This window comes from Xyrauchen texanus, chromosome 11 (genome assembly GCF_025860055.1).
Source record: "Xyrauchen texanus isolate HMW12.3.18 chromosome 11, RBS_HiC_50CHRs, whole genome shotgun sequence".
In the NCBI taxonomy this organism is placed as follows: domain Eukaryota; kingdom Metazoa; phylum Chordata; class Actinopteri; order Cypriniformes; family Catostomidae; genus Xyrauchen; species Xyrauchen texanus.
In genome coordinates this window covers 39,803,646-39,816,948 of record NC_068286.1, presented here as the reverse complement: position 1 = coordinate 39,816,948, position 13,303 = coordinate 39,803,646, and the positions used below count along the sequence as shown (strand labels likewise).

At 39.5% G+C, this 13,303-nt stretch overlaps 1 protein-coding gene across 1 annotated transcript in view; it reads right to left on the bottom strand.

Moving 5' to 3' along the window:
* LOC127651912 (serine/threonine-protein phosphatase 2A 55 kDa regulatory subunit B gamma isoform-like) overlaps nucleotides 1-8,389 on the bottom strand; it is a 37,807-nt gene extending 29,418 nt beyond the window's left edge. Inside the window, exons 1-2 of the mRNA XM_052137973.1 lie at nucleotides 7,631-8,389; nucleotides 3,786-3,883 (exon numbers count right to left, since the gene is read on the bottom strand). Of these exons, the coding sequence (XP_051993933.1) occupies nucleotides 3,786-3,883; nucleotides 7,631-7,694 (162 nt within the window). The 5' untranslated portion in view covers nucleotides 7,695-8,389. The remainder of the gene's footprint in view (nucleotides 1-3,785; nucleotides 3,884-7,630) is intronic.
* Nucleotides 8,390-13,303: the final 4,914 nt, after the last annotated feature.

The following is a 13,303-nucleotide window of genomic DNA, read 5'->3' as shown; positions in this document are numbered from 1 at the left end:
TCTGCTCGGATGGGGAGAAGAAGTACTTCAAGTGCTCTTACCTTCACTGTTGCACCACGACGTGTTGACATTGCTTCACCAGGAACATGGGCACCAAGGGTGGAACGCACCACTGAGCTGGTCGCGGCAGCATTGCTATTGGCCAGGGTTGACATCAGACGTGACCCAATGGTGTCGAGAGTGTGAGCGATGCCAGGCCTCCAAGGATACCCAACTTCGTTCTAGTGGTTTTATCTGTTGGCCTCGAGGCCAAATGAGATATTGGCCATAGACTTCACGGTGTTGGAGCCAACTCGTTCAGGGCTAGAGAACGTGCTGGTTATGACTGACATTTTACCAAGTACACCTGGGCGGTGCCTACACGGGATCAACGGGCCGAAACAGTGGCCCAAGTTCTGGTGCAGGAGTGGTTCTATAGGTTCGGTGTCCCTGGTCGGATTCATTCCGATCAGGGACGGAATTTTGAGTCCTCCCTAGTACGGCAGCTTTGCACACTGTACAAGGTGGAAAAGTCTCGCACAACCCCTTACCACCCAGCAGGTAATGGGCAGTGCGAATGCTTTAATAGGACGCTGCATAACCTTTTGCGTGCGCTGCCGGCATCCAGGAAAGTAGACTGGGCCTCATGCCTCCCACAGGTGCTGTTCTGCTACAACACTACCCCCATCAGACGACTGGCGAATCCCCATACGTTTTAATGTTTGGGCAGGAGCCAAGACTTCCGGTGGACTTCCTTTTAGGTAGAGCCCAGGAGGTGGGGGTGGGTGGTGTGCATGAATGGATGAGGGAACACCAGGCAAGGCTTCAAGTGGCGTTTGAGGGGGCACAGGGACGGCTTGAAGCTGCTGCTGATCGCCGTGAAGGCTAACATGATGCTCATGCCCGTGATGCACCACTGGGGGAGGGCCAGTTAGTTTATCTGCGTGAATATGGCGTTAGAGGACGCCATAAAATTCAGGACCTGTGGAGCCCAGTGGTGTATCAGGTCATAAGGGCACCCAAGGAGGGTGGGGTGGTATATACCATCGCACCAGTGGGCGACTTGGGGAACGGTAGGTGTGTTCATCGTTCTGCTTTGAAGGCCCGGATCCAGAGAACCGGTCCAGTCTCTGCCCCAACACCCTCTCTTGGGCTGGAGGAAGAGTTACCTTCAGTGGAAACGCCCGTGGTAGACATCGACCTGTTTAGGGTGGTACCGGTTACCCTCCCCGTATGTCAGGGGTCAGTCCCTGGGGTGTCGGTGTCCACGGGTATTTCTACTTCTCAGGCTGGGTCGGTGGGGTTTGCGGAGGCTACCCCAGTTGCTGGGGGCCACGAGGTTTCTGATTTTGTATTGAGTGTACCATCGGGGCCAGTTAGTTTGTCGGAGGCCCAGTTAAGCGGGGGGTGGATGGCGCCTCCTTGAGGAGAACCGGGCGGGTTACTGCGGGGCACCACTCAAATCTGCACCATCTTCCACGAGCTGTTGAAGGAGGGATAAGATCTGGCACCCTACCAGGACCTAGCTCTAACCAGATTTCAGCGTGGTTTAGACCCTGGGATGTAGGGCGGGAATAGTCTACGGGGAGTTGTCCTTGTGTCATCAGCGGGTCGCTGATTTAAAAAAAAAAACGGGGGTAGAATGTGACAGGATAAAAGAGCTAGGTTATTGGTTTATTAGTGGATGGGTGGAAGACCAATGAGGTGGTAGCACCTTTAGTATTTAAGGACCTTTTATTTTGACGTCAGTTGACGTGTCTTGCTGATTCTGGGCTCCCCTCTCCCCTTGGCATTTCCTTTCCCTGTTACGGTGGTTTGCAGGTATGTTAAAGCTAGTAGCATTTTTCAATAGGCTGGACTGCTCTGTTGTAATATGTACTGTTTATAGTTTGATTCACAGCATTGCCGGCGACATGGGCATTGGGAGGAAGGGCGGCTGTATGTGATCACAGGTATGTGCGGCATTCTTGGTAAACTTTACTAGCGGTTATAGTAGTTACGATGTACTGCTCTCGCTAATAGTAAAATAGCGGGTGTGTGGGTGCTGGCTGACAGATTGGGCTGCGGCGCTTGGAGCAATCATACAACGGACCGGTGGGTGTTGTTTATTTAAAATAAACCAGGCTGTGGCGCTTTGAGTAGCCACATAACAGGCGGTTGGTGTTCACTTGGAGACACTAAGTATTTCGTTCTTTTTTTGGTTTGAGATTTTTTTAGACTTTGTTTAATATCTGGTGTTACTGGTGTTAAAGGGAAAGGGGACTTCACCATCAGTAAACTTTATCCAGTGTGAGGACGCTACAGGAGATGCCGCTGCTGTTTTGCTATCGGATCAAATTTCTTATTTTCGTTTGTTTGTTTGCTCCGCTGTGCTGAGTTTACCGCTTAGCAGGTTGGTTCTTTTGGGTCAACCAACCCACGCTCTGTGTTACTGCTTGTGTGATGTACGATTGATTTGACTGGTTAAGTATGTACATTTATTTGTTTGTGTTTGTAGGATTTCAGTTGTTTTTTTTGTGTTCTGTCTTGTTGGATTTTTCTTGTAATTACTGCGTGTGGATTATTTTTTATTGGTTTCTTTATGGTTTTTGTGTTATTTATTTTTTATATATTGGTACATACTAATTGATGTTTTCGTTGTACAACTCATTGTAACCGTAACCACGCAGGCATTGCTCGTTGATCGGCCTTATCTGGACAGGCGGCTGGGGCGCCTTTGACGTGCCAATCATTGTGGTTGTACATTTCATTTAGGTTGGGGGGGGGGTTTTTAATATAACTTCTCAGTTAATTATTATTTGATTCTCTTCTTGTGTCTCCAGGAGCTGGTAGGGGTTCGAGGTGGAACGGGGGAGGCCGGCCGCCTTTCTTTAGAGGTGTGTGTGTGCTTCACAGTGTGTGATGTGTATTAACACAATTGCTTTGCAGTGCCTCGCTGTCTGATTTTTGGGGTGAATTTAAGTGGGTTTGGACGACCTCTGAGTGCGCCCGGCCTGCCTTGTTCCTGCGAGGCCTGCCCTGGAGAAGTATTTTTCTATGGTGTGTTTTTAGTGATGTGTCTTTTAACAAAATAAAGTATAGTTTGTATTGTTACCCGTCTCACTGGCTTATATCTTCGCCCTCAGTGGGTAATACTTACCTGTGTGTTCTTCCTTGGTGTATTTCCCTGGCTCTCCACCAGGGCGGCGTAGTCTGATTTGCAATTAAAGTGTAATTGCAAATTTCTTGTGCTTACCCACGTCACACTTGTACAAAGAGAAATGTAGAACATTCTCCTTTCAGTATTAAAGCCGTGTTTTACTAAATTACCTCCAAAATAACAAATAAACAGAGGGCCAAATAAAATGTCTGCTCTTTTGGTGGGTGATACTGCAGATGAGGAGTCTTATAAATGTGTTTTGATTTTAGCAGGCTAAAATCTGGGTTTATACAAAGAAAATGCAGATAAATATTGAAACAGTATTTCGCAATGAGTGATCTGTGAACCAGATGGCACTATGTCATAATAAATATCTAATACCTTGGCATTATGAAGCAATTTAAATCAGATTCGTTTAGATTCTGTCAGAGAGCTCTTTGGGTAATGAAAATTAAAATCACCTCATGCATATTCAGTGTTCTGTGCTGTAGAGATACAAAAACGGTGTATTGCGATATTTTTGTGCAACACAGCATTTTTAAATTATTATGATCTTTGATCTTCCCCTCCCACCAAAGTCAAACTGTCCACAATCTAATTCAAAAACACTGATCTGAACCCCATTATCAATCCCCCACTGCAGGGCTTTGCTCACACTTTGACCCACCTCTGTCTCTCGCTGGAAGATTACCACTCTCCCTCCCTTGTCCCCTGTGGCCAGCAGATCCCCCGTCTGGTTAAACTCCACTGTAGAAATGACATCAGCTGGAATGAAAAAGTGAGGGCTGGTTTTAATCTATCAGTGTAAATAATAATAATAATAATTCAAAATATATATTTTTTTGAGTCTGGGGACAGGGTAGGGAAACTTCTGTCTAGATATATAAAACAGAGAGAGTCATTTTCTACCATTCCCTCAGCGACATCTGCTGGGGTGAAATATTGACCTCGGCCATTGATATTAATAATGCTTTTAAAAAATTCCATTTTGATCTCTATCATTGCACATCTTCGTCTGCTGATGGAGATATTAGAAACTTTGTAGAACCATTAGAACTTCCTAAACTGATGACTGAGCAAAAACATTCTCTTGATTCAGAGATAAACTTGGAGGAGCTTGCCGAGGTAATTAAGGCCTTGCCTATAGGCAAGACTCCAGGGCCAGACGGCTTTGCCGCTGAATTTTTTAGATCTTATACTACAGAACTGGCTCCACTTTTGCTAGAAGTTTATACGGAATCATTAAAGAATAGAAAGCTTCCACCAACCATGACACATGCCCGGATCAGTCTGATTCTTGAAAAGGACAAAGATCCAAGCGAGTGTAAAAGTTACCATCCAATTTTCCTGATCTAGCTAGACGTTAAAATATTTTCAAAGATTTTGGCCAATCAATTAAGTAAAGTTATGTCATCTAGATCAGGTGGGGTTTATTTAGCTCTTCTGATAAATCTGATCACTGCCATCTCTACTTTACTTTAAAGACACGCGGTAGTGGCGGTACAAACAAATGGATTAATTTCAGATGATTTTACTCTGGATTGCGGCACCCGGCAGGGTTGCCCTCTTTCCCCATTATTGTGCTGTCTTGCCTTGGAACCATTAGCAGACGTGATAAGAAAGGAGTATAATTTTCCAGGGGTGGTGGTGGGAGGTGTGGTACATAAGAATTTGCTTTACGCAGATTATATTTTATTATTCATCTTCAACCCTACTAGATCTATGCCTTGCCACCACAGAATTATTAATTCCTTTTATAAGTTCTCAGGATACATTAATTAGTTGTAAAATCAAAAAAGAAAGTTAATTGGTTTAAATCCTAAGCTTTGTTTCTGACAGCGTACTGCCCGGTAATGGCTTTTCAGTCGGGCACCTTCCAGTGGCACAAACAGGGCATTGAGTATTTAATTATTTTAATTAGCAAATGTTTGTGATAATTATACAGTTAATTTTTACCCTTAATAAAAAGGTTTTTGAGCTATGTGGGCAGGTGGGCTTCATTTCATTTATCTATGATTGGGAAGGTAAATATTATTACAATTGAATCAAAATTCAACTACCTGCTACATTCTCTCCCTATAGATGTTCTCCTCTCTTATTTCAAGCAATTTTATAGCATATCAATGTCCTTCATTTGGAACATCACAGATTATATTTCAGTAAATTGCATAGGCCGATTGACAAATGTGGGCTAGGCCTACCAAAGATTTTGATTTATTATTATGCATTCGGCCTCAGACATGTGTCATATATGGATAAATGTTGATTCCGTGTTTTCATGTACTGTTTGTGTTAATTTGAGTATGGAATCAATAAAAATTGTTAATGACAACAACAATTTATTGTTAATTTAATTTATTTGTTTTATATATTTATATAATAATAAAATATATTTTTGTTATAGTAATTCAATAGTTTTGTATATTTATAGAATAATAACATAAATAATAATAATAAAATGTATATTTTTTAATAATTAATAATTAATAATTGTTTATATATATATTTACATAATAATAATAATAATAATAATAACTATAATTTTGTATGTTAAATGTAAAATAATTATATCCAAAACAGTAGTAATTCTAATAAACAAAGTTTTATCATTATTACTTGTCACGAACCCCGCTCCTCTGCCCCATCCCCGCTTCGTCGCACACACACTCACTCCCTCGACCTCGCTCCGCCCCCTCGAGCTTTTCACGCTCTTTTTGCTCGCACGAGCCCTCACGCCCACTTTGCTCCTTCTCGCTCACATGCTCGTAGGCAATCTCCCTTCCTCGAGTTTCTCACGCGCTTCCAATCCTCCTGCACATTAGTTTCACCTGCACTCATCTCAATCACCCCTTTATTCGTTACACCTGCACCGCTCGTTAGTTCCCCTATTTATATCACAGCACATTCGTTTCACACCCGTTGGTTATTGTGTTTAGTTTCCCGTATCTTTGCCCCCCGCTAGTCTCGTCTAGTTCTGCCTTCCTCTTGTTTACCCCTTAGCTTGCCAGCTCCCCTTGTTCCCCTGTCTTTGATCCCGTTAGTCCCGTCTAGTTCTTCGCCGTAATTGTTAACTGTTTTCCCGGCTTCGACCTCCCGCTCTCGTTTACCACTCTCTCCCGGATTTGCCCCTTATGATACTTTGATTCCCCGGCTTTTGACCCTACGCTTCCCTCGACGATTCTCCCTCTGGATTTACCCTGTTATGTACTTTTGCCTGCTTTCTATTAATAAAGCAGTTTCATCCGACATTGTGACTGTCTCATCTTGTGTATGTGTGTTCACTACATTACTATTACTATTCTTAATGATATTAACAAAATGTAAAAAAAAAAAAAAAAATTATTATTCGGTCCAAGTCATCCATTTAAAAAAAAAAAAAATACGAATATGAAGACTATGTAAGAATATGTTGGCACAATTATATTTTTGGATTCAAATATAATTAATGCATTTAAATTTAAGCATACGCCTTCAAATAAACATTTCAGTCAAGTGACCCCAAACTTTTGAATGGCAGTGTATATGTATATATTTCCTCTCCCTTGTTTTCTGTAAAGCAGTCCAGGCCAATTTTATGCATAAAGCATAAATTAATTTAAAAAAAAAACATTGCCTAGTTTCACAGTTTAAGATTGTATTAACATAGTGTTTAATATAGCTGTTACTATCAAATAACTCTCAGTAATGTACTATTTATGGGTTTTAGGGATGTGAATGATGGTGGCAACTGGAAAAATTCATAGGAAAAATCAATGGAAAATATTTACACATTGTAAGTATAAAAAAATACACATTTGAATTTAGAGAATAACATTATACTCTGAGTGAAATGAGTACTAATTAGTTAAAGTAACATTAGTTCATGGACATGTGCTAGCATTGCAAATTTTAGTCGAGAGCTTCGTCTGGGATTTAGGATTTCACGTAGTACACACCCTTTAAGTTGATAAATAACACAAGCTTCTTCCAGCACAGTGATGACTACATAAAAATAGCCTGGCCTGCTTTTGATGAAACAATTCTGCACTGTAACTTGATTATGGTAAGCCTGGAAAAGAAACACATCACTCTTAGACAATTTACAAATAGAATTAGTAGGCGCTTGAATGAAAAATTAAAGCATTTGCTAAGCTTAACAATCAAAACATATCATCTCATATTTTGAGATGCATGTGGATTTGCATTATTTTGATGCAGGCTTACCATACTAACAATAAAACACAATAATGGTGCTTTACTATAAACAGCCACACTAATGCATGCTGTAACCCAATAACAGGTGTGTGGTGGGACCAGGTGACCAAAGTCTGATGAGTTAGCTGTATTAGAAGACTTACCACACCGATGCGGAGACCAAGGTAATGTTCAGGACTTCGAGAGGTGAACTGGATCAAATTACAGCTGTGTGAGTGTGTGCAAGGGAATGGAGGCATTTGTTCCCTTATGTGAGTGACTGTATTTGTGGGATTTGTAAGAGGGTGTGTTCATGCCAGTGTGTATGTATGTATATACCTTCAGTGACATAGTCTCGGAGGAAGCTGTGATTGATTTTGGGGCTCTCGCCGTCCTCACCCATCGGAAGCAACGGAGTGCGTAAGCGCGCCCGTCTGGAGCAAAGCCGTCCAATCCTCACTGTCCCACCCCCCCGGTTCTTTGCCCATGCTGCTGTGGCCTAGCAGAGTAGCCTGCCGCACAGCATCCTGGGATACAGTCCACCTTTGTCAGGAGGAAGAAGAGCGGCAAGTGATAAGGACGCAAAGATGCCACACCAAAAGAATGACAGTTGGAATGTAAAACTGTCCCACGTTCAAGCGTGTGCTCAGTCAGTTGACCCTGTCATACACTCACATACATGCATACACACTTGAACACAAGTATGAGGGCCTGATGCTCAGCCGACACTGCCTAGCAACAAGGGAAAAAACCGGAAAGCCTTCTAAGTAGATCCGTTGTGCTGCAGTAAGTCCAAGCGTAGACAGCAGGCACTCCCTTGGTGTGGTAGTCCTTGAAGGAGAGCGGAGAACAGAGACAGGTTGTGTTCTACTGGAGGGATGAACAGGAAGATGGGAAGAGGATACGGCCTGATCCTACCTCACAGCTTCACAGTGTGTCCTCTCCCTTCTGCTGCAGTGTGACGAAGTATGCGTGTGTGTACGCGTACGTGTGTGTGTGTGTGTCTGTGCGAAGGGAAAGGCGAGAGTAAAAGAGAGTGATGAAAAAGGGGGGAGGGAGAGAAAGAGGGAGAGATAGAGAGAGAGAGAGAGGATGCCGCCTGCCTGTCTTTCTCGACTACCACTGCTTCTGAGCATCTGCACAGCATCACAATGTCACAGAAGCCTCCTCCTTCCTGCTTGGCCAATCAGAGCTCAGCTGTCTACGGTTGGCATTCCCACTGCAGGTGACAAGAGGAATGAGCCTGGAGAGGAGAGTAGATGAGGAAATCTGAGAGATGAAGGTAGGAGGATCAGGAATGCAGAGCAATTAAGGGGAGTGAGAAGCATGACTGCGAGACAGTGTACCAATGCAATCTGCTGATCGGAATTGGTCAAGGTGAAAGCAGCTTAAATGGTAGTAGAGGAAAGATGGCAAGGATGGAAGTGGAAACTATAAATAAAAATGTTATAGTTTATAAAAACTATAAAAAAGTATATTCTGTTTAGATTACAGAAGGATGAAAATAAACTGTAGGAGTACAAAGAGATAGCTGTAAATTAATGTAAAATCAAATTTTAATTAACCCTTGTGCATCAATTAAAAAAAGTTACACATAGGTTCATTATGGACAAAAATGTCCATGTCCAAAAACTGTCATAAAAATATTATAGATTTATATTTTTTTCCACTTTCACTGACGTAATTTTTTTAAACAGCATCAGCTCTAATCATAATGACCAAACATTCATTCATTTTTAGAATTTTAACCCTTTAAACGCTGGTTTGTTTACATAATGTCACTGTTGTTTTTTTTAGGAAAAAAATGAAAAATAGTAATTATTTTCAATTTAATAAATGCTAAGCAGAATTTTTTTGCTTTGATTATTAGAGCCTCGGATATGTCAATGATTAACAACAACATTCATTTTGATGCTTTCATATTTTTTATGCAGTATCAGATTTAAAAAAAGATACCACTCAGGTCCATAATGGACAAAAATGGCCTTGTCAAAAAAGTGTCATAAAAATATTATAGAATAATATTTTTTTCTACTTTCACTGACTTATATTTTAACCAGCATCAGTTCTAATCATAATTACCAAACATTCATTTATTTTCAGAATTTTAACACTTTAAATGCCGGTTTGTTTACATAATGCCACTGTTGTTTTTTATAAAAAATATAATAATTATAATTATTTTCAATTTAATAAATGCTAAACAGATTTTTTTTTTATTTTTATTATTAGAGCCTCAGACACATACAAACCACAATCTGAAATCCATACCAACACACTCACACAATTATATATTCATAATGTATCTAATTGGCTCTATAATATGCATAAGCCAAAAACAGCAGAAAACAACAACAAAAGCGATGATATGCCAAACCTGAAAAAATGGCACGATCTGGTAAAAAATATTTAAAATGTAAATTTTGAAGCCTTGCCAACATAATGAAAGCATGTTAAACAAGATTGCATAATTTTATAGTTAAATGGCACTGGGATTAAAAATCGCAGTTTTAATGGGTTTCAATGTGCCATTTTTGTCCAAAAACGACGTATTTTGTGTAACTAGTGCAAAAAATATTTTTTTTAAAGAAAATAGGGTGAAATATTAAAATTCCAATAAAAATTCACACCTGTGGAAAATTTTATGCAGTTAGCATTAGGCTAACACAGACAAAGTTATCAAAAAAACAACTGAAAAAGCCAAAAATGTCCACAAGGATGCACAAGGGTTAATTAAATGAGATGGAGAGAGTAGGGGGAGCTGGGAGTGAAACAGTAGTGTATTCAAAATTATATTAAACTTGTTGAGTGGCTCCCCCTAGTGTATAAGGATGTTATTACACAGTAGGTTGGGAAAGGATAGGATTTTTAAAAGCCAAAATGAAAACGGCCAACCAATATAAACATATAAGTAAACACTTTTACATTTAAAGAAACCACTGGACCTTCTAGGTTAAAGTAATCCTAAATAATTTTGTTTAAAGAAATATTCCATGTTTAATACAAGTGAAAGGAATATTACGGGTTCTTAAGTTAAGCAGAATCGTTATATTTAATACCACAGACATTTATTTTGACTCGTCCCTCTTTTCTTAAAAAAAAAGCAAAAATATTGGTTCCAGTGTGGCACTTATAATGGAAGTAAACAGGGGCCAATTTTTTTTACGTTAAATTACTCACTGTTTCCAAAGTATAGCCACAAGACATAACGGATATGCGTGTAAACATTAATTTAGAGTGATAAAATCACTTAACCTAAAGTTATAGCCAATTTTACAACTTTGTTACCATGAAGATAATGTCAACAAACCCTAAAATGACTGTAAAAATTTAAACTCTACAGCTCAAATAATACACAAGTTTTAACAAAAGAATTAATGTAAGTGCTTTCATAAAATCATAAGCTTCACATTTCTGTGTTTTTTTCTTTTTTTTAAGAAAATGGAGGGACGAGTCTAAACAAATCTTTGTGGTAATCAACATTATGCCACAAATTCTGTCAATTGAGATGAACTTATATTGACCCCAGTAAATTCCTTTAAGCTCCATCGACAGGATTTTGTGGCATAATGTTGGTTACAACAAAAACAACTCTTCAAAAAAAAAAAAAAAAAAAAAAAAAAGCAGAAATTGTGGTTCCAGTGAGGCACTTGAAATTGAAGTGAATGGGAGCCAATTTGTAAACATTAAAATACTCACTGTTTTAAAGAGCCCATATTATGCTCATTTACAGGTTCATAATTTTATTTTGGGGGTCTACTAGAATAGGTTTACATGCTTTAAAGTTCAAAAGACACATTCTTTTTTTCATACTGTATTGCTTGCAGGAGGACTAAACATGCTGTTAGAAATAGGTCTACATCTCAGCTCTGTCCAAGAGGAAAATGCTGAGTTGAATACATTATCAAACATCTGTTTTATGTTAGCATGGATCTCTCTCTCTCTCTCTCTCTCTCTCTCTCTCTCTCTCTCTCTCTCTCTCTCTCTCTCTCTCCCCCTCCCTACATTGTGTCTGCGTGTACTTTGTACGATTGTGTATGGCGAGGTCCGGCAGGCTACCATGGAACTTGGAGCCTTCGCCATATGGAATTGTTATCTATGAGGTAATTTCTATTGGTTTAGAGATGTGAACTCCCTTCAGTATTGTCATATATATTTGTATGTTATCCAGGAGAAGGGGAGATGCATACTTTGCTCCCCAACGTTGGTTTCATTACTTTGTATTGATTCATTCACGACTCAATAAAAGACGGAGAGAAAAGGCACTGCTATCGTTTAGAAGACTTTCATTTCTAACACATGCATAAATAATAAATGAATAAATGTAATAATACAAAAATAAATAAAGGAATAAATGTCTTGATGAATACATTTAATTAAAAACTAATTATATTTGTTTTTAATTAAATTTATTCCTGAATTTATTATTGTATGACTTTATTCCTTTATTATTTTCTATATTTATTTTTTACTTTATTTTTATTCTTTTTAGCTTTTAATTATTTATTCATTTATTTTGCATATTTTTTTTATTTATGTGTTCATTTATTTTTTATATTTATTTATTCCCACATATATTTATTTCCATATTTATATATTCCCATATATATTTATTTATTTATACATGTATTTATTTTTTGTTCCTACCCTCACCTATGGTCATGAAGGTTGGGTCATGACCGAAAGAACTAGGTCGCGAGTACAAGCGGCCGAAATGGGCTTCCTCAGAAGGGTGGCGGGCTTCTCCCTTAGAGATAGGGTGAGGAGCTCAGTCATCCGTGAGGAGCTCGGAGTAGAGCCGCTGCTCCTTTGCGTTGAAAGGAGTCAGTTGAGGTGGTTTGGGCATCTGGTAAGGATGCCCCCTGGCCGCCTCCCTAGGGAGGTGTTTCAGGCACGTCCAGCTAGGAGGAGGCCTCGGGGAAGACCCAGGACTAGGTGGAGAGATTACATCTCCACACTGGCCTGGGAACGCCTCAGGGTCGCCCAGTCAGAGCTGGTTAATGTGGCTCGGGATAGGGAAGTTTGGGGCCCCCTGCTGGAGCAGCTGCCCCCGCGACCCGACTTCGGATAAGCGGTTGAAGATGGATGGATGGATGGATGGTATTTATTTGTACTTTTCTGTGTGCAACATGTAAATGAGGGAGGCGGTCCTTGCGGAGCTCCAGTGCATCATTGGTCGAGAGCTCAATAGTATTATCGGGAGCATATGGACTTCCCACCTCAGCACCCCCTGACTCGCACAGATTTAGAATATGCAGGGAAACGTTTTGCAGAGAGTTTAACAATCCAGGATGTGCTTCTACATTCATACTGGCATACAGCTTTCCCAAACCATCAATAAGCACCTCTACTCTAAATTAAACATTTATTTGATGCCTGATTATCCACTTCATTAGCATGGCGCGCAACTCTCTAGATATGTGAAGCGTCAGCTATAGATTATATACATGCATAAACGATCAGGGAAATGAAGCATGGTTGTATCTTTTACAATGAACAATCATAATAACAGAAAACAATATTATGAATTTGCAGACATCAAAATATGAAGTTATATACACACACACAAAAAAAAGAAAAGGACAAAGTTAAATCATATAATTTAAGAAACTTGCTCATTTTGTGGATTTGTTGAAGAAACAGCTCCCTATTTATTTTGTGATTGTAGTATAACCAATAAATATTGGCTTGACTGAAGCTCTTATGTTTATAGCCCCACAAATAGCTATAGTTTACACGCAATATGGCTATGACCTAACGTCACATCAAAACAAGTCAAGAGTAATCGAGCACACGCTTCAATCTACAATAAACCAATGGTAAGCAGTACCCGCCCACATCATTATCATACAAGAGACAGAAATGTAAGAATAAATACAAAAATAAATACATGTGGGAATATTTAAATATAGAAATAAATACATGTGGGAATAAATAAATATAAAAATAAATGAATGCATAAATAAATAATAATAAAAAAACAAAAACAAATGAAAGAATACATTTTTTTAA